At 42.0% G+C, this 22573-nt stretch overlaps 1 protein-coding gene across 1 annotated transcript in view; it reads left to right on the top strand.

Moving 5' to 3' along the window:
* The window catches only part of col4a3 (collagen, type IV, alpha 3), a 129605-nt gene that overhangs the window by 66691 nt on the left and 40341 nt on the right, over positions 1 to 22573 (top strand). The window contains exons 17-28 of the mRNA XM_021563185.3: positions 2199 to 2252; positions 2670 to 2711; positions 3184 to 3265; positions 3539 to 3574; positions 9552 to 9716; positions 10349 to 10441; positions 14694 to 14789; positions 17848 to 17918; positions 18053 to 18238; positions 18456 to 18624; positions 18797 to 18889; positions 20762 to 20866. Coding sequence (XP_021418860.1) covers positions 2199 to 2252; positions 2670 to 2711; positions 3184 to 3265; positions 3539 to 3574; positions 9552 to 9716; positions 10349 to 10441; positions 14694 to 14789; positions 17848 to 17918; positions 18053 to 18238; positions 18456 to 18624; positions 18797 to 18889; positions 20762 to 20866 — 1192 coding nt within the window. The remainder of the gene's footprint in view (positions 1 to 2198; positions 2253 to 2669; positions 2712 to 3183; positions 3266 to 3538; positions 3575 to 9551; positions 9717 to 10348; positions 10442 to 14693; positions 14790 to 17847; positions 17919 to 18052; positions 18239 to 18455; positions 18625 to 18796; positions 18890 to 20761; positions 20867 to 22573) is intronic.

Raw genomic sequence — 22573 nt, 5'->3', positions numbered from 1 at the left:
GGCGTGGGTCCTCTATGTGTAGGTCCAGGGGGGGGGGGGGGGGGGTCCCGCAGGTCTGGGAGGGTGTCTCGCTGGTCTGGGCGGCGTGTCAATTGATCTGTTGCTCCTGTGTGAAGTGTTGGGGATACGTTTGAGAGTGATGTCCTTTAGAGTCCGGGCAAAGGTGGGCCCTGCTGCCTTGTAGAGGTGGACCTGGACATAGAGGCTGTTCAAGTTCAGGGTGGAGTGGTGGGCCAGGAAAACATTTGGTTTTGAGGCACAGTCACGGGAAATACTTGCGTTTACCCGCTGTATTGTGGCAGGGTGGAAGTCTTTTCATGGTAGCAGGATGGTGATAACCACTTGCACATTGGGGAAAGTAGAAGAAGCTTTGTCAATCACTCCCTTCAGTGCTGTGGCCACCCTTTCCTGCTGTGTTCTCAGGTTGTTTGTGCCTGTGTGTATTATTATGTGGCTAGGTGAACCTAGTTGGTCCTCAGACAGAAGGTCTAGGGCGCGTTGGGTGTTTGGACACCAGAGTTTAGACACACTGTGTTTGGGAAAAAGTTTTTTTTCTTGTATATATTTCCCATTTGAGTCCATAAGGAGAACAATCTGTGTCTTGTGTATGTCCTCAGTGGGTGTGTGTCTGTGTGGGGGGGGGGGGGTGTCAGAAGGGCTATCAGGGTGGCTGACTGGGGGGTTACTCAGAGGGGGTGAGAGCCTCTGGGCTTGGGGTTCTTCATTTGTGTGTTCTGCTGTTATGTCGACGTTATGGTCAGGGTTTGGTGTGGACTGTTCTGCTGTGGTGTCGAGACTTTTGTCGGGTGCAGAGGTGGGATGAGGTGGGCTGCTTCTCTGCGGGGGTGGCCACCTCTCTAGTGGGTTGTTCTCTGTCACACGCCATCCCCCTCACCCTCTCCTCCAGCAGTCTGATCCTCTCCTCTAGTGCTCTGTTCTTCTCCTGATCCTGCTCTTTCTCCTGTTGAAGTTGTCTCACCACTGTCCAGAATGCAGAAAGGTCTCTCTCCACCTCCAGCACTCCGGGTCTGGTGAAGAGAGTGTTGTTGTGCTGGACTGTTGTCTGGGTCAGTGATGACTGTAGTGTAATCACCTGCTGTTCCAGCTCCACCTGCCTTACCTCCAGCTGGGTAAATGTATCCTTCATTTCAATGAAAGGGTAGTACTCTGTGCTGGGAGGTTGACTTTCCACTGGGCGTGGCTCGTCTGTGGGGTTATATAATGAAGAGGTCTTATCTGACCCGCTCGGGGTGGGGGTATCTTTCTCAAGGGAGAGCTTCTCCTGCTGGGCTAATTTTTTGATTAAGTGAAAGTCCTGCTGAAACTGTTTGGGGTTGCCCTGTACCATTACTGTTCCTGACTTATAGAGATTTATATTAGCTGACTCAGAGTCCTCGTTGTCAAGTATCCTGAGTTTCCACCCCTCGTTAACACCCCCTCTCTTAACAAAGGGGTAGTGTGCTAATATAGCACTGTGCCATGCCAGGGGATGGTTTGTGTGGAAGATAAGGCTGGATGTTGGATGTTCCCATTTTTGTAATAGTCAGCAAAAAGTGTCTCTTGATATTCCATTAGAAGCTTCATTTTGAAATCTTTACTTGCCTTATCATTCTTTACATACACAGGGTACTGTATTTTAATTACCTCTGAACAGCGGGAGGCAGCTTCTAAGGCCTCTCCATTTGGTTGGAGTAGACTGTTTGACTCTCCTGCCATTGTTAGGTTAAAGGGCTTTGACACCTCTCACTTGACACGTCAGTGCCAATTGAAGCTGTATCAAGCTTGGCAGCCTTATGTTAGCATTCAGTCCTTATAAAGTAATGTAGTGTATTTTTCTGATTGACTTTTGGAAATTAAATATAGTTTCAGACTAAACATTACTCACTCAGTTCCAGGTTGGATGGTGCTTTCAGGTTTCTGTTGTTTTCCAGAGAATTTGCTGTATAGAATAATAATCCTTGGTAGTTGTAAACCTTCCAGGTGATTCCGTAAATCCGTCCAAAATCAGGTTGTAGGTTTTGAGTTTTGACTTGAAGTGAGGGTTATGTTGTAGAGGGTAGCATCCTGTATATGTTCCTGACAAAAAAGCCAAGTTTATCTAACTCTAAATCTATATTTTTTTGAGAAAATGCTGAAAAATGCAGGAGCTCATCTGATCATGACCTCTAGCCTCTCTCTCTCTCTCTTTCTCCTGTCAGGGTGAGAAAGGTGATGTGGGCTACCAGGGACCTCCTGGAACAGAAGGTTCAATGGTATGTCCTACTGCCTTCAATCGGCTATTGTATCGGTCAGTCAGTCAGTCATACGGGCCTGAATCCTCACTTAAGATCTGTGTGATAATTTTCTGTACGAGTGCATGGTTAGAGTCAGAGTTTCGGGCACGGATCTCAAGTCAGTATTCCGACCTCAATAATAGACTAGACACCACGGTTGGGGCCAATTTCAATTCAGGAAGTACACTGAAATTCAAATTCCACGTCTCTTTAAATACTTTTCAATTAGATTTAAATTAAATTTTAAAAAATGTGGAATTGGAATTTGGTTTACTTCATGAATTACCTGGAATTGATCCCAACCCTGCCCTACACTTATGTTGAGTATTGCATTCGCTCTACTGTCTTTGTAATGTATATGTGTGGGTCACCCTCTCTGTGGCTGTCTGAATTCAGGGTGACAAAGGTGACCGCGGACCCACAGGTCCTCCAGGGGATGTGAGTGACAATATATTGTTATCATGTTCATATTAGTATCATGTCAATAGTTGACAATAGTCAATAGTGCCTTCAATTAGTTAACTTAGTTAACATACACAACTTGTGCAAATCTGAAAATACACCCTATTCTAAATTGAGACATTCATTCGCCAACTCTACAATCTCAATGTACATTTGTTGTTTGTTTGTTTTGCTTTTTATGCACTTTGATATTATTTTCTGTAATGAAAAGCGCTATACAAGTTAAATAAATTATTGTTGTTATTATTATTCCCCATATAGTGCACTGCTTTTTGCAAGCGCCTTAGCACTTTTCACCACAGAAGCAACAGCTCTGGACAAAATAAGTGCACTAAGGGGAATGGGGTGTCATTTGAAAGTCAGCCTACTATACTGTGTATCAATCTGCAACGCTGGTCCCATGGACTTTGGCTAGTTTTAACCGCTGCTTGTCGTCCTTCACCTACAGTTGATTCAACTCAATGGGAGAATCAAAGGCTTGCAGGGTTTTCCTGGGCCCCTCGGACCCCCTGGCTATACTGGTAATCAAGGTATACCAGCACACTGACAACTAACTACCTATTCTCTATATAGCGCACTACTTTTAACCAGAGTTCTGGTCAAAAGTAGTACACTAATAATGAGGAATAGTGTTCAATTTGGGATGCAGCCCTATGTTAGACAAATGCACTGTAGACCACTGAGTCTCTCTCTCTCTCTCTCTCTCTCTCTCTCTCTAGTAGAAAGCCGATTAATTCCACTGTCAATTCCAGTGTTATGTTCGATCAGTTGTCAGTAGCTGTACTGTCTCTGTTCTACTCTAGGTGTGATTGGTTTTCCTGGAATGAAGGGGGAACCAGGTAAATCTTTTATTTGTTTCCCATCCATTAATTTGCTGTTTATCAATGTTACTCTTAGAACTATTGGCCAATTGCAACCAACGGGCAGAACACTCGTATGTTAATGCTGGATTTCTTAAAACGCTACTAATGGCAGATTACATGCACCTGTGTTAAGACAAACTTGCTTGCAACCAAAAATCCACAAGAATAAACTAGCAGATCAGTTGATCCAAAGATTGTCTGTTATATTGAAAAGTTAGTCAAGTGACCACTCTAACAATGGCAATACATGTCCTCAAAGATAGAAGGTGGGAGGAGGCAAGATCAGGTGGGACCATTCTAGCCAATGAGAGATCAGATACACATGTGAACAACAGACCATAGAGATGGATACAGGACTCATCTTTGTGTCTTTGCCATTATAGCGTTTGTGATAGCCTCAATGGCGCTGGCCATCCTATCTCCTTTTTAAAGTCAAACACATTTTTTTTGCTCCTAACTCATAGAAATCCCCACTAAATTGACTACTTTATAATGTCCATGTTAAAACGGATCATATATCTATCTCTGACAACAGGCACAACTCCAATATAAAGTTGATTTATTTCAAATTTGCCAAAATGCCACATGCGTCGACTTAAATCAGTGCATTCATAACAACCTAACCATTATAAAACTTCTATTCGATCAAATAAGCCTCATGTCGCAAATTAAAACTTCTTAATGCTAGGGTCCTTTTTTCTCAATTTCCGCCTGACTGACGTGCCCAAAGTAAACTGCCTGCTGCTCAGTTCCTGAAGCCAGGATATGCATATAATTGGTACCAGTGGAAAGAAGACACTTTGAGGTTTGTAGAAATGTTAAAATAATGTAGGAGACTATAACACAATAGATAAGGTTGGAGAAAATCCAAAGAACAACCAACCTGAATATATTTTTTTTGAGAGCCCATGCTCTTCCAATGGAACGTGTAAAGAAATTAAATATAGCTCCCAGTATGCAATTCCTATGCCTTCCACTGGCTGTCAGTCGTCTTTGTTCAAGGTTTCAGTTTTTTTCCAAAACGAGTAAGAAATATAAGTTTTAATACAGGGACACAGACTTGGAAATTTGTGTATGCAAGAACGAAGAGGACACTCACCTGCTAATATCATTTTCCTGTTGAACATACTTCTTTCCGTATGAAATATTATAGCTTAATTACGTTTTAGAGTATCTGAGGATTAGATAGAAACGTTTGTTGAAACAAAGTTTAGGGGGTAGATTTTCGGAATCCTATCTTGGCCCGTTGAACGAGTGGATTACTCAAATCGATGGCGCCAACTAAACTGACTTTTTGGGATATAAAGAAGGATTTTATCTAACAAAACGACACTACATGTTATAGCTGGGAGCCTTTGGATTACAAATCAGAGGAAGATTTTTAAAAAGTAAGTGAATTTTTAATCTCTATTTTTGAATTTATGAAACCTGTGGAAAAATATTTTGATGTGGGGCTCCGTACTCAAACAATCTCACGCCATGCTATTGCTATAAAGCCTACTTTAAATCGGACAGTGCAATTAGATGAACACAAATTTAAGCTATCAGCCTCCATACAAAATTCCTCACTTCGAGTAAAGCCTCTCACTTCGCCTCTTCCTCTCTGGTTGATACCTTGTCAAACAAGTTTGATACCAGACATCTGCGTTTAGGTTCTCTACTCTGGCCCCCAACGAAAATCGACCTACCAGGAACATTGAAAGCTGATAATTCATCTAAAATACTTTAAAGAATATAGGATTATATTTCATACAAACATCTGATACTGCCGAATCGAAGCAAAGGTTAGAATCTCTGGATTAACTAGCTAATGTTAACTAAATTTAGTAATTAATAATTTGGCAGCAGTTCTGTGAACTTTCTTGTGCAAGTTTTAAATTGACACAATACCTTTAACAAAGGTGTTGGCTAAAGATGACATGTAGGAGCTTGCAGGGATTTGTAGTCTGGCATGATGTCTAATTTGATTCTAATTAGCATGTTTTAATCTATGAGTAAATAGAGCTGAATATATTGATAAAAGTAATCTTGTCTGGGAGAGATTTACATGGTTATCATTTTATGGCTATTATGATATGTCCATTGTGACGCTCTATAGAGAACACGTTGTCTTTTACAATAACAACCTGACCAAGATGGAGCAACAAACCGTGCAGCAAATTTTGTGATATTGGTAGTAGGTAGTTACAGTCTTGTCCCATTGCTGCAACTCCCGTACAGACTCGGGAGAGAGCCGTGCGTCCTCCGAAACGCGACCCTGCCAAGCCGCACTGCTCGCTTAACCCGGAAGCCAGCCGCACCAATGTGTCGGGGGAAACACCGTACAACTGGCGACCGTGTCAGCGTGCATGCGCCCGGGCACGCAGCAAGAGTCCCTAGAGCGTGATGGGACAAGGATATCCCAGCTAGCCAAATCCTCCCTTAACCCGGACGATGCTGGGCCAATTGTGACTTTCCTATATGGGTCTCCCGGTCGCAGCCGGCAGTGACGCAACCCTGGATCAAACCAGGATCTGTAGCAACGCCTCAAGCACTGCGAAGCGGTGCCTTAGACCGCTGCGCCACTTGGGAGGCCTATTCAGTGAATGTTTTAAGGAAGTTATTAAAAAACCTCCAAATAAACTATAATTTCCTTTTCCAGAGTGTTAATAAAAATAAAAAATACATTTAAGAAACATTCTCAGAACCTCCCTGCGACCTAAAAATAGAAGTTCCCAGAACAGGAGAAATGTTCATTTCTCAAAACGTTTAAAGGAAACATATGGCTTCATTCCCACAACCAATGTGAAACCAAAAACATACATTCCCAGAATGTCCACGGAACTTAATGTGCTAGCTGGGATGTGGCCATAGCAGGGGGGGGGGGTTGGGTAGAAGTGTAGATTATGATATTGTCAGCGTAAAGGTGGATTGAAGCATCAGAAAAAGGACACTGGACACTATCAGGGGTTTGGATGTAATGTTTTCACTTCTGATGGTTTGGGAGTGGTCAGTGAAGTATTTGGATAACCAGCAGAGGGAGCTGTCAGAGAGGCTGATGTCTGAGTTTATTGATGAGGATGGAGTGGTCAACTGTGTCAAATGCTTTGGAGAGGTCAATGAATAGTGCAGCACAGTTGTTTTTGTACAGGGAGGAGAATATGTAATTGAGAACCTTGGTTTTGGCAGTTATGTAGCTGTGACCTTCTCAGAAACTAGACGTGAACCCAGAGACAATGTTGTTATGGCTCAGGTATTAGGTACACTGGGTGTTTTCTATTTGCTCCAGGAGTTTGGAGAGGCAGGGAATGGATATAGGCCAGTAGGAGTTGGGATCAGTGATGTCACCATCTTTGATCAGTGGTTGAGCATATGCAGATTTCAAGTCTTTGGGGATGGAGGCAGACTCCTGGGATTGGTTGAGGAGATGAGAGGCAGGAGATGACAGGTGCAGCTATTTTATGGAAGAAGGGCTTTCTGCCATTGGCTCCAGGAGGCTTCTTCAAATCGATTAGACAAATTGTAATTATTATTGGATTTCATAACTTGGAAAATAACTAGACTTAAAAATAACACATTTTAACAAATCACTAACAAAATGTGTTAAAATTCAAACTTAATCCAGCATAAACTAATGTATAGAATTTATTATACAAGAGATCAAATTCACAAATTCTTCAGCACAACGGCAGATTCATGTTTTAAGTATTAGATTTACAATGACTCAATAATTCATGCCTTCTGGGAATGTTATCAAACCCAAAAGTTATGGGCGGAGTTAGAAAGTTGGCTGTCAGAAGTATTACAATGTAAACGTCCTAAAAAATGTAATACAAAAAATAAATACATTGGAAATGTAAAAGTAATGAGTCCCCAACATGAGTTTTCCTTTCATATAACCTGTACAATATATTGCCACAGTTTAATTGCTGTCGTAAACGAAAAATTACTTTATTTCAATTGTACTGAATGATTGTCAAATAGTTAAATCACCCCTTAGTCTGCTTGATTACCAGGTTTTATTTGTACCGAAGATAAAACCCTGTAGAGAGCTTTAAAATTTGGGGGAGAAAGTAGGACTAAGTTATCACCGACCTCACATGTACAGTGCCTTGCGAAAGTATTCGGCCCCCTTGAACTTTGCGACCTTTTGCCACATTTCAGGCTTCAAACATAAAGATATAAAACTGTATTTTTTTGTGAAGAATCAACAACAAGTGGGACACAATCATGAAGTGGAACGACATTTATTGGATATTTCAAACTTTTTTAACAAATCAAAAACTGAAAAATTGGGCGTGCAAAATTATTCAGCCCCTTTACTTTCAGTGCAGCAAACTCTCTCCAGAAGTTCAGTGAGGATCTCTGAATGATCCAATGTTGACCTAAATGACTAATGATGATAAATACAATCCACCTGTGTGTAATCAAGTCTCCGTATAAATGCACCTGCACTGTGATAGTCTCAGAGGTCCGTTAAAAGCGCAGAGAGCATCATGAAGAACAAGGAACACACCAGGCAGGTCCGAGATACTGTTGTGAAGCCGGATTTGGATACAAAAAGATTTCCCAAGCTTTAAACATCCCAAGGAGCACTGTGCAAGCGATAATATTGAAATGGAAGGAGTATCAGACCACTGCAAATCTACCAAGACCTGGCCGTCCCTCTAAACTTTCAGCTCATACAAGGAGAAGACTGATCAGAGATGCAGCCAAGAGGCCCATGATCACTCTGGATGAACTGCAGAGATCTACAGCTGAGGTGGGAGACTCTGTCCATAGGACAACAATCAGTCGTATATTGCACAAATCTGGCCTTTATGGAAGAATGGCAAGAAGAAAGCCATTTCTTAAAGATATCCATAAAAAGTGTCGTTTAAAGTTTGCCACAAGCCACCTGGGAGACACACCAAACATGTGGAAGAAGGTGCTCTGGTCAGATGAAACCAAAATTGAACTTTTTGGCAACAATGCAAAACGTTATGTTTGGCGTAAAAGCAACACAGCTGAACACACCATCCCCACTGTCAAACATGGTGGTGGCAGCATCATGGTTTGGGCCTGCTTTTCTTCAGCAGGGACAGGGAAGATGGTTAAAATTGATGGAAAGATGGATGGAGCCAAATACAGGACCATTCTGGAAGAAAACCTGATGGAGTCTGCATAAGACCTGAGACTGGGACGGAGATTTGTCTTCTAACAAGACAATGATCCAAAACATAAAGCAAAATCTACAATGGAATGGTTCAAAAATAAACATATCCAGGTGTTAGAATGGCCAAGTCAAAGTCCAGACATGAATCCAATCGAGAATCTGTGGAAAGAACTGAAAACTGCTGTTCACAAATGCTCTCCATCCAACCTCACTGAGTTTGAGCTGTTTTGCAAGGAGGAATGGGAAAAAATGTCAGTCTCTCGATGTGCAAAACTGATAGAGACATACCCCAAGCGACTTACAGCTGTAATCGCAGCAAAAGGTGGCGCTACAAAGTATTAACTTAAGGGGGCTGAATAATTTTGCACGCCCAATTTTTCAGTTTTTGATTTGTTAAAAAAGTTTGAAATATCCAATAAATGTCGTTTCACTTCATGATTGTGTCCCACTTGTTGTTGATTCTTCACAAAAAAATACAGTTTTATATCTTTATGTTTGAAGCCTGAAATGTGGCAAAAGGTCGCAAAGTTCAAGGGGGCCGAATACTTTCGCAAGGCACTGTAGCTCTGCTTTTAGGGAGCAGGACATTTTGGAAGCTATTAAGATCAGCGCACATTAAAAGTTTAACTAGAGACCACCGGGATAAAACAGTGGCCAACAGTGGTTGCCCTTTGCCATAAATTTGTCATGAACAGTGACAAACACACACACGCATCGTCACACATTGTAACGCATTGCCCTTCACGGTGACGTAGTCCCTTGTACACGTGCGAACACACACACACACACACCAAGCTGATCATTGTATTGTGTTTTCAGGGTTGTCTTTCCCTGGGTCCCCTGGGAATCCTGGTCCCCCTGGTTTAGCTGGGGATAAAGGGGAGAGGGGGGAGCCTGCCCCTAACATAATTGGCCCCCCTGGACCCACTGGCCCCCCTGGAAAAGATGGCCCCATAGGCGACCGTGGTCCCCCTGGAATTCCAGGTACCTGCTCAACTCACCTGGCCACTTTGTCATCCTCAACTGGCCACTTTAGGTCATCCTCAAAAGTCAGACATAATGGTTATTACAAAGCTACCACAATTACTACAGCATTAACTCAGAAACTATCTGAAGGTGCAGTTAGCTATCTTTTAATATTATACTGCTATACTCTATAATCCCACATTCGCAGTAATGCAAAGGGTAAGGCTGGATCTAGGTTTAGTAACTTGTGACCACAATCTTATTCTACTGTAATGTATTTCAAGTCCCTGTTTAGCCTCTATCTAACAAAGGTTAGCAGGGTTAGAGTTAGCTAGTTAGCCTGTGACTACAGGCTCCCATCTCAGAGAGGGTGACTTTATTACTTTCTCCATATTTGTAGTTTTAGATATGAGAGTGGATTGAACATTTGTCAATGACAGGATTAATCAATTCAAAGAGGCATTACCTTGAATGTACATTGATATTTTATTTGGTTGACAATGGTGAAGTATTAAACTCAGAACAACAACTTACTTTCTGCAAATTCAACGAAAATTCCATTGGCGTTTAACGTTAAGTTCATTGCAGTATGATGTTGCTACAATATTCATTCAACGTGTTTTTGCCCGGTGGGTTTGATCTTTGCACAGATCTGTTGAGAGGCAACCCTGGACCACCTGGTCCTAAAGGCATCAAAGGAATCTCAGGACAACCAGGAGATAGAGGCGGGTTCGGAGAAACAGGTATTTTCTGTGACAAATACGTTATTCTGTAAAGGGCATTGCAGGAATAAGGATATGGAATGTATTGTGCAGTTTGCAACTGTCATGTCCAGTAAAAGTTAAGGGTTGGGAAAAGTGTAACAGTTAATTTTTTGCATAGCTTCATGGAAGGTATGTTTTATAGGCTTGTTTACTGTAAAGTGATGTGTTTGTTTGTTTTGACATTTTGCTCTTTAGGGCTTTATGAATAAAATGTCATTTTGACTTGATTGAAGAAGGAAGTAAAGGGGGGTTAGATCAGAGTGCCTTTTGAGAATTTGTCACAAGTGGGTAACCCGCCTCTACCATTCTTTCTATTGGCCAATGTTCAATCACTGGAGAATAAACTGGATGAGCTCCGTTCGAGACTCTCCTACCAACGGACATGAAAAGCTGTAATATCTTATGTTTCACCGAGTCGTGGCTGAACAACGACACTGATAATTTACAGTTGCCTGGCTTTTCCGTGCATCGGCAGGACAGAACAGCTATGTGTGGTAAGATGAGGGGTGGTGCTGTGTGTCTACATTTTTTGCGGCCATCTATTTACCACCACAAGACCACACTCTAAGACCGTACTATAAGGCCATAAGCAAACAAGAAAATGCTTATCCAGAAGCGGTGGTTCTAGTGGCCGTGGACTTTAATGTAGGCAAACTTAAATGGGTTTATCCTCATTCCTACCAGCATGTCACATGTGCAATCACAGGAAAGAAAACTCTAGACCACCTTTACTCCACACACAGAGACATGTACAAAGCCCTTCGACTCCCTCCATTTGCCAAATCTGACCATGATTATATCCTCCTGGTTCCTGCTTACAAGCAAAAACTAAAGCAGGAATTACCGGTGCCTGGCTCAATACGGGATTGGTTAGATGACCCGGATGCTACGCTACAGGACTGTTTTGCTAGCAGAGACTGAAATATGTTCCAGGATTCATCCATTGGCATTGTGGAGTATACCACCTCAGTCCCCGGCTTCATCAATAAGTGCATCAACGACATCCCCACAGTGACCGTACGTACATATCCCAACCAGAAGGCAACATCCGCACTGAGCTAAAGGCTAGAGCTGCCGCTTTCAAGGAGCAGGACACTAATAAGAAATCCAGTTATGCCCTCAGACGATCCATCAAACAGGCAAATCGTCAATACAGGACTGAATGCGAACCATTATGGACTACAAATCGAAAACCACCCGCGTGCTGCCCTCTGAGGCCAGCTTACCAGATACGAGCTAAATGCCTTTTATGCTCGCTTTGAGGCATGCAACACTGAAGCATGCATGAGAGCCCTAGCTGTTCCGGACGACTGTGTGATCACGTTCTCTGTAGCCAATACGAGTAAGACCTTTTAACAGGTCATCATTCACAGGGCCGCGGGGCCAGACGGATTACCAGGATGTGTACTCAGAGCATGCGCGGACCAACTGGCAAGTGTCTTTACTGACATTTTCAACCTCTCCCTGACCGAGTCTTTAATACCTACATGTTTCAAGCAGACCAGAAAGCTAAGGTAACCTGCCTAAATTACTACCGCCTGTAGCACTCAGGTCGGTAGCCATGAAGTGCCTTGAAAGGCTGGAAACACCTATGTGAGAATGCTGTTTATTGACTACAGCTCAGAGTTCAACATCCTGGACTTCCTGACAGGCTGCCCCAAGGTGGTAAGGGTAGGCAACAACACATATATGCCATGCTGATCTTCAACTAAGGGGCCCCTCGGGGACGCGTGCTTAGTCACCTCCTGTAATCCCTGTTCACCCACGACTGCATGGCCAAGCACGACTCCAACACCATCATTAAGTTTGCTGTTGGCACAACAGTGGTAGGCCTGATCACCGACAACGATGAGACAGCCTATAGGGAGGAGGTCAGAGACCTGGAAGTGTGGTGCCAGGACAACAAACTTTCCCTCAACGTGGGCAAGACAAAGGAGATGATCATGGACTACAGAAAAAGGAGAGCCAAACACGACTCCATTCACATCGACGGAGCTGTAGTGGAGCGTTTTAAGTTCCTTGGTGTCCACATCACCAACAAACTATCAAGGTCCAATCTCACCAAGAAAGTATTGGAGAGGGCACGACAACGCCTTTTTCCCCCTCAGATTGTCAAAAGGTTCTACAGCTGCACCATCGAGAGCATCCTGACCTGTTGCATCACCGCCTGGTAAGGCAATTCCTCGGCATCCGACCATAAGGCGCTACAGAGGGTAGTGCGTATGGCACAGTACATCACTGGGGCCAAGCTTCCATCCATCCAGAACCTATATACTAGGCGGTGTCAGAGGAAGGGCCAAAAAATTGTCAAAAACTCCAGTAGACTGTTCTCTCTGCTACCGCCAAGGACCAAGTCTAGGTCCAAAAGGCTCCTTTACAGTTTCTACCCCCAAGCCGTAAGACTGCTGAACAAATAATCAAATGGCCACCCAGACCATTTGCATTGACCCCCCGCTTTGTTTTTACGCTGTGGCTATTCGCTTTTTATTATCTATGCATAAGCACTTTACCCCTACCTACATGTACAAATTACCTCGACTTACCTATATCCCCACACATTGACTCGGAAGCTACCGGTACCCCCTGTCTATAGCCTCATTATTGTTATTTTATTTTGTTTCTTTAAAACAAAAAAACATGATTTTATTTAGTATATATATTCTTAACTCTATTTTCTTAAAACTGCATTGTTGGTTAAGGTCTTGTAAAAAAATCTAATCAAATTGTATTGGTCACATACACAAGGTTAGCAGATGTTAATGTGAGTGTAGCGAAATGCTTGTGCTTCTACTTACAACAGTACAGTAATATCTAACAATCTAACAATTCCCAACAACTACATAATACACACAAATCTAACAAGTAATCTAACATTTCTCCAGCAACTACCTAATACACAGAAATCTGAAGGGGTGAATGAGAATATGTACATATACATATATGGATGAGCGATGGCCGAGCTGCATAGGCAAGGTGCAGTAGATGGTATAAAATACAATATATACATATGATATGAGTAATGTAAGATATGTAAACATTATTGAAGTGGTATTATTTACAGTGGCAATGTTTAAAGTGGCTAGTGTGATCCATTTATTAAAGTGTCCAGAGATCAGGTCTCAATGTGTGCAGTAGCCTCTCTGAGTTACTGATTGCTGTTTAGCAGTCTGATGGTCTTGAGATCGAAGCTGTTTTTCAGTCTCTCGGTCCCAGCTTTGATGCACTTGTACTGACCTCGCCTTCTGGATGAGAGCTGTGTGAACAGGCAGTGGCTCGGGTGGTTGTAGTCCTTGATGATCTTTTTGGCCGTTCTGTGACATCGGGTGCTGTAGGTGTCATGGGGTACAGGTAGTTTGCCACTGGTGATGCATTATGCAAACCGCACCACCCTCTGGAGAGCCTTGCGGTTCAAGGCGGTGCAGTTGCCATACCAGGCTGTGATACAGCCCAACAGGATACTCTTGATTGTGCATCTGTAAAAGTTTGTCAGGGTTTTGGGTGACAAGCCACATTTCTTCAGCCTCCTGTGGTTGAAGAGGCGCTGTTGCGCATTCTTCACCACACTGTCTGTGTCGGCGGACCATTTCAGTTTCTCTGTGATGTGTACGCCCAGGAACTTAAAACTTTCCACCTTCTCCCTGCTGACCCTTCGAAATGGATAGGGGGTTGCTCCCTCTGCTGTTTCCTGAAGTCCACTATCGTCTCCTTTGTTTTGTTGACATTGAGTGAGAGGTTGTTTTCCTGACACCACACTCCGAATGCCCTCACCTCCTCCCTGTAGGCTGTCTCGTCGTTGTTGGTAATCAAGCCCACTATTGTTGTGCCGTCTGCAAACTTAATGATTGAGTTGGAGGCGCGCATGGCCACGGAGTCGTGGGTGAACAGGGAGTACAGGAGAGGGCTGAGCACACACCCTTGTGAGGCCCCAGTGTTGAGGGTCAGTGAAGTGGAGATGTTGTTTCCTACCGTCACCACCTGGGGGCAGCCCGTCAGAAAGTCCAGGACCCAGTTGCACAGGGAGGGTTTGATACCCAGGGCCTCCAGCTTGAGTAAGCATTTAAGAGTAAGGTCAACTCCAGCTGTTGTATTCGGCGCATGTGACAAATACAATTTGATTTGATTTGAGTACATTGAGTTGTCACTGGGGCAATGAGAGCTCAAGTTACTTTGTTGCTTCACTGGCAAGAACCACTGAACAACCACTTCCTCCCTGTCATTATGTCTCTCTTAGGTGAGAAGGGTGATGTCTGTCGACTCTGCATGCCGACTAATGTGAACCCTGGACCACCAGGACCTGCCGGAGAGCCTGGTAGGCCTGGAGATACAGGTAACACCAATACATGAACATAACAACAGCTCTTTTATGCCATGTCATGTCATACAATGACTAGGCCCAGAAGTTTTGTCTGACCAGGTCATATATCACTATGGCCCTGAGTTTTTCCATGTTAGGTCACATGTTCAGGAAAAAGGCAATATTTCCAGTTGTCGACCTATTAGGCTTAGTAGGAGATCAGCCAATCTGGAAAAACTGCTTGAAAAAACAATTTTCTTGTTGAAGGCTGTCATCCATGCTAGCTCAAACAATGTTGTGGTGATACACAATGTTTAATTTAGATTTAAGGCTTCCAATCTGGTGAAAATTGATATAATGGAAATAGTAATAGTTTTAGGTCAAATATCTTGCAATTCTTAACAAAAATGGAGTGCATTATCAAACAAAAACACTTAGACTATGGAATGGATACATTAGTAGTTACTTTTTATACATTTATTATGCTTTAAGTCATTCAAATATACAGAAAATATGAACATTCAAATGTGTTCAGCTACTGTTGTGGTCTGTAGCCCACTAAGGACCATTCTCAGATGATTCTCAGAAAACTGCGGGGGAGACCCTATTGAACCAGGAAAACTTTACCTCGTAAGAATCTTGAGTTTCTGGGCCAAAGATATTGAAACTGTATATCCATTTCTAAGGGGTAAAATATACAAGCAGCCACAGATTCTGACCAAATGTAATGAGTATATCAATACAAACGAAGTGTTTTCTTAGACATTGCAATCCCCTCTAACTACTCTGAAAGACACTTCTGAACAATAAGAACTTTACCTTGTGAGGATTGTACATTGAGGCGAATGTATACTTAAATATACACACTTGGAAAATGGCAATTTCCATCATGACAGTTTACTGGATATATGCTGATCTTAATGACATACGAATACACAGACTTTCTAAAGCATTGGATGCTATTTGTGCTCCAATGGCCTTTCAAGGGGAATTTAGCCACCCTTTACAGTTTGTCAGGATAAAAACACTTCATCCAAGAGAAATCTGTGGTATTCCATAACATATAATATAACAAATGTTGTAATGTCATATTCAAATTAGACAGATATTTAAAAAGTGTTTTAAGAGCTTTCACCATTTTTCTCTGAATGTCAACAAATATAAAAATGTCACAAAATTGTAATTATTGTAATACTTACAAAAGCAAATGCCTGTGCTAAGATCTGAATATCAGTTTGACGGAGGTTGTGTGGGTAGGTAGAGGATTCACTCTAACATTCATCAAGGTATGATAGTGAATATGACCAAAGCCACGGGATGGATAATATCTCCCATTGCAATCATATTTGAAATTACTGTAATCAAGCTTTTTGTGTATGTGAGCAATAGTACAGACTATATTCCATAGTTACAGTGTCAATACTGTACTCAATTATTTTGGAAATTTGCTACAAAGTCGAATACTTTTCTCGTTCTTATCTTTTATGGGGTAGAATTACTAGCAAGCACACAATAAAATATAAACATGAGATTTTAAAAAAACACTGATATATTCAATGAAAATTATAAACATGTATCACCGTATCCAAATGTTTATGGTTTCTATTACATGTACACACATTAAAATGCTAATGGCTGGCCCTGCATAACACATTTGTCTTGGATGAAGTGTTTTTATCCTGACAAACTTGAGAGGGTGGCTAATATTCCCATAGAATAGTACCACACAGCACATGTCATCAAATGCTTGAGAAATGATGTGTATTTATTTGTGTATCACAAGTGAGGGATAATCAACGAGGGGCTATGCGTTCTATGGAATATAATGCAAAATGTGGAAGGTGTGTGCCACGACAAGCTAGCCGAGTGGCAATAACCCTCCAGAGTTTCATTGTTTTCCAGTGAACGCATACAGTCCCAAGTTGATTTTCCCGCTTATACCACAGCTATAATTGAACATATTTGAAGCTGGAATCATCAGAAAATATTCAATAAACTCTCATGATGGACGTTGCCAAAATCCAAGTATGTACTGCATATTTAAGTATACATTCAGATGTTAGTCATATGGACGTGAATATAAGTATGAACAAAATCTGTCATTACCTCAACATTGTCAACTTTGACTGCATTAGTCCAATATCTCTGCCTTAGTTCCAGTATAGTACCTCTCCAATATTTCTGCCTCAGAATGTCCTATCCTCATGTAGCACATGATCTTAAAGTGCTTATTGTTCAGAAGTGTCTTTCTGGGTGGCTAGAGTGGATTTAAACTGTTTGAGAAACGTATTTTAGTTTGCTAAAGCCCAAGTTTGACCAAAAATGATGGAACGTGCTTTTCTTGTGTATATGCATGGCTTAAAGCATAATAATTATGCCAAAACTATGTTTATTCAATAGTCTATGGTATGTATAAACGATTCAATAGTCAGTTGGTAATAGTAAATAGTCAGTTTGATATGCTAAGTAAATTTGGTCAGAATATGTGACTATCCTATTTGCCTGCTTGTACATGTACCCCTTAGAAATGGCATTAAAGCTCCAATATCTCTGGCCCAGAAAGTCAGATTCTAATGAGGTAAAGTTTTCCTTGTTTGGTGGGGTCTCTCTCAGTTTTCTGAGAGCATATATCATCATCTGAGAATGGTCCTTAGTGGCACTACAGACTACAACTGTAGCTGAACATGTCTGAATGTTCATATTTTCTGTATATTTGCATGTCTGAAAGCATAATAACTGTATGAAAAGTAACTATTAATGCGTCCCTTCCACAGTCTCAAGTGTTTATGTTTGATAATCCACTCAGTTTCTGTTGTGAATTTCAGGTTTGACCTTTGACCTAATGCCAAATCTATTACTATTTCATTATGTACATTTTCACCAGATTTGACCGTTGACAACTTGAAAATGGCATTAAAAATCAAAAATGCACATGACATCCGGCCTAACTTTGTGTATCACCCCATAATTTTTTTACCTAGCATGGATGACAGCTCAAGCACTTTTTACAGGTTTGCTTCTCTACTATAGGTTAGTATGTGTAGAATACTCTATAGCTGCCCCTGTATTTACAGCATTTGTGTTTCACCAGGTCGAGATGGTGATCCTGGATCCAAGGGATCTAGAGGAGTCAAAGGTCTTGGAGGTCCACCAGGTCCACAGGTGACTTGACCTGGACTGACAGACATTATGGAATCAACCCCAGATTCAGATACAAATTCTTTATATAGGCGTGTTTACATTGTATGTGGGAGATTTTATTCTAATGATTTTGTCCTTTGTCTTTGTATCTGTAGGGTCCCTATGGTTTACCAGGTGTGCCAGGTTCTACAGGACCCAAGGGGGACAAAAGTCCCATGTCCCCAGGAGACAGGGGGCCTGTTGGCTCACCTGGGGCTCCAGGAGTTCCTGGGAGCGATGGGACTGACGGGGTCCCTGGATACCCAGGACTGAAAGGCCAGCCAGGGCTAAAGGGCAACCCTGTGAGTGTGACCCACTCCACCTCCACCATTACAGACTGTACAATCAATGCCAATGACTGAAGAATGGTTATTGTAACAGTAATATCTGATCTGACTGTTGTTATAGCCTGTAACTAGTGCCTGTGTTTTCTCATGGCCAGGCCATGTGGTTTGGAAAAACTTGGGGCCCTATCCATGATGTACCCAGACTTAACTGTTTGGTGTCTGTTTGCTGTAGGGACCTCCGGGGCCCAAGGGTGATCGGGGCGATGCCGGCTCTCAGGGTATACGTGGACGGACAGGCCAGATGGGGACTCAGGGCCCCCCAGGTGTGGGGCCCCCAGGGGGCCCTGGACAGAAGGGCAACCTGGGGGTGCAAGGCCTGCGAGGGAGACCTGGAGATCCAGGTACAGTAAGATCATTATTTTTTTAAGAGAGACCTGGCATCCCAGCAATTTGACCTATGTCACAGAATGTGTGAGTGTGTCTCACTCTTGTCTAATTCGTGTCTCACTTGATCTGTTTTACAGAATGTGTAAATGTGTCACACTCTTGTCTCACACTCATCTCCTCCTGCAGGAGAGAAAGGCTCAGCGGGTGAGACGGTAACAACCACAGGAGACCCAGGACTGAAGGGAGAGAAGGGTCAACAAGGCAACCCAGGACCTTCAGGTGAGGGCTTTAGCCATGAGCTCTGGGGGAGATTCTTGACATAAAGACAATATCATACATACACTAACAGCCCAGCAATAGTATCACGGCATTAGCAGAGAATTGATAGGATCATCGGCTGGTCATGGTGTTATTGTTTTTTTTTTTGCATACATTTTTATCCACAGCAAATTACTTAACCCTTGTGTTGTCTTAAGAGTCAAAAATGACACGCAACTATGTTTAACAGCAGAGAATAAACCCTAAATTAGGTTTTTTCAACTTGAAATTTGATTACTTTTCCTAGAGTGACCCCAACGTTAGAAAAAGTGAAACATTGGCTTTGTTCATATTTCCATGAAAGCTGAACACCACCAGGGTACAAAGATTGTCTTAGGTATTTTTTTATATCATTTTTGACCCGGCAGTTATAAAAAATCATTTACACACCACAAAAACCACAAAGAGAGACACACACACAATGCAAAATTTTGATTGTGTGCTACTGATTGAACTCAGCCAGCAGCTCCTGAAGAGGAAGATCACAATGGTTAGAAAGAACAAGCCTGAGCTCCCCCCTGCACTCCTCACAACAAGGGGGAGAGAGGCATTCTCATCAAAGTTTGCCTTCACTCCCACCACCACTCTAGTTTCTTACATCCCAAAGAGGAGCAAGAATGTGGTCCTCCTGAGCACACTGCACAAAACGGCTGAGATCAGTGATCGTGAGGACAGGAAGCCAGCCATCATCTTGGACTACAACCACAACAAAGGAGGTGTGGACAACCTGGACAATGTGATTGGAACATACAGCTGCAGGAGGATGACTGCCTGCTGGCCCCTGGTCATCTTCCATAAAATCATTGATGTGTCCTCATACAATGCCTTCGGGATATAGAACAAGATCAACCCTACCTGGATTCCATGTTAAGCGGAACAAGATGAGGCTGTTCCTTGAGCAGCTGGGAAAGGCACATGTAACCCCACACATTCAAAGAAGGGAGGGCCTCCCCCACACAGCAGCCTTTGCAGCACTTGTGAAAGTTGTTCATGGGGCTGACTCTTGTTCTTGTCCACCGGGGTCTGCAGCTGAGGCAGGCAAGAGGAGGAGATGCCAATTCTGCCCCCCAAAGAAGGACTGTAAAACAAATACTATGTGCTGCACATGTGAGAAATACATCTGCAAAGTCCATGCAACCACACTTGCATACTGTCCTACATTTGTTAATTAGAGTTGGTTGATTTATGTTCTTCACGTTCTATTATCTTATTTTATTCTTATTTATTGTTGTTGTTTATACACCTTGTGGGTGGGGGCATTGGTTAAAAAAATTGGAGAAGACTAGTATTTTGTAGTTGAATTCCTCATTGTACAGTATATAATAATATATCACTATGTTGCCAAAAAAAGGTCAAGACTGTTATTGTTTCCCTTCAATAAAATGCATTCAAAACTACTTTCTGCATATCTCTTGTTAAAAAATGTACGTTTACATCTATGCATTATCTTTAGCAATAATAAGAATAATAATAATAAACCTCTACTTTAGGAAAGAAAACAATTATGACAGGTGTGTTGTAATAACGAGTGGTGTCCACTGATTAAATGTAGTCTTTCTGCATTGTGAAGAGGGAAAACCCAGATATTCAGAAAGTTTGTGATGAATGACAGGTTGTTTCTACATGCAAAATAGATTTGGCGTTAAACATTCAATTAAGCTGCTTTATTTTAGGGGTTTAGTGAAGGACAAGGGGAGTATACAGAATGCTAAGACTACACAAGCGTTAACTATCAACATGTGGCCCATGTGGGAATCCAAAATTCATCCATGGGGTTGCCAGCACCAGTTTCTAACCCAGTGAACTATTTTATAATTGCCTATATGTTTTCAGGGAATCCTGGTATAAATGGCTATCCTGGCTTCCCTGGCAATTTCGGCGCCAAGGGGGATAGAGGTCTGTCTGTCCGGGGCCCTCCTGGCAACACTGGGCCTAAAGGTGAGAATGACTTCGCTACCCAAGAACCCTAGCTCTGTTGTACCCTGGTAAGATCCTAGGTGGGCAACATAGTGTGCAGAGTTTTGTTCCAGCCCAGCACTAACAACACACCTATTTCAGGTAATCATGATAATTTGAAGACAGCCATTAGGTGAATCACAGGAGTTAGAGATGGGCTGGAACAAAAGCCTGCACACACTGCACATCCTGTATTACATTTTTACTCCATTGTATACAAGTGTTTTTTGGAACTGTGGTCAAACATACATATAGTAGAACAACAATGATTTTTAAATGGTTTTATTTAACCTTTATTTTGACAGAGAAGACGTATTGAGACCTAGGTCTCTTTTCCAAATGCACCCTGTATAATACAATATACAATACACAATAATACCTCATAATGACAAAACAAAAACAGGTTTTAAATCATAAAAAATTCAAATATCACATTTACATACACTACCGCTCGAAAGTTTGGGGTCACTTAGAAATGTCCTTGTTTTTGAAAGAAAAGCTTCTTAATTTTTTTTTTGTATTGAAATAACATCAAATTGATCAGAAATACAGTGTAGATATTAATGTTTTAAATGACTATTGTAGCTGAAAACTGCAGATTTTTTTTATGGAATATCTACATAGGCGTACATAGGCCCATGATCAGCAACCATCACTCCTGTGTTCCAATGGCACGTTGTGTTTGCTAATCCAAGTTTATAATTTTAAAAGGCTAATTGATCATTAGAAAACCCTTTAGCTGAAAACTGTTTTTCTGATTAAAGAAGCAATTAAACAGATAGTTGAGTGTCTGGAGCATCAGCATTTGTGGGTTCGATTACGGGCTCAAAATGACCAGAAACAAAGGACTTTCTTCTGAAACTTGTCAGTCTATTCTTGTTGATTTGTTCGATAATGTCCATCAGTTATGTCCAAATATCTTCTTTTGTTAGGGCGTTTGGTAAACAAATCCAAAAGCGCGTTCAGGTCGCACAGAACGTCGGACGAAAAGTTCAAAAAGTTCCGTTACAGCCCGTAGAAACATGCCAACCTAAGTATGGAATCAATCTTTAGGATGTTTTTAACATAAAACTTAATTAATGTTCCAACCGGACAATTCCTTTGTCTGTACAAATGAAGTGGATACCTTTCACATGAGCGCACCAGACCGAGGCTGTGGCACTCTGCCAGACCACTCACTCAAAGAGCCCTAATGAGCCCCTCCTTTAGAGTAGAATCCTCAAAACAGGTTCTAAATACTGTTGACATCTAGTGGAAGCCTTGGGAAGTGAAACATAACTAATATCACCCTGTATCGTCAATGGGGGCTAAGTTGAAAAACTACAAACTTCAGATTTCCCACTTCCTGGTTGGATTTTGTCTCAGGTTTTTGCCTGCCATATGAGTTCTGTTATACTCACATACACCATTCAAACAGTTTTAGAAACTTCTGAGTGTTTTCAATCCAAATGTACTAATTATATGCATATTCTAGCTTTTACGGCTGAGTAGCAGGCAGCTTAATCTGGGCACGTTTTTCATCCAAGCTACCCATACTGCCCCATACCCCAAAGAAGTTAAATAGTACCTGCAAATCACCAGTCTCAACGTTAACAGTGAAGAGGCGACTCCAGGATGCTGGCCTTTTAGGCAGAGTTGCAAAGAAGAAAGAAAAAAGAAGAAAAAGCCATATCTCAGACTGGCCAATAA

Source organism: Oncorhynchus mykiss, chromosome 15 (genome assembly GCF_057628025.1).
Source record: "Oncorhynchus mykiss isolate SJ-2025 chromosome 15, ASM5762802v1, whole genome shotgun sequence".
In the NCBI taxonomy this organism is placed as follows: Eukaryota; Metazoa; Chordata; class Actinopteri; order Salmoniformes; family Salmonidae; genus Oncorhynchus; species Oncorhynchus mykiss.
This window is presented reverse-complemented; position numbering and strand designations above follow the sequence as displayed.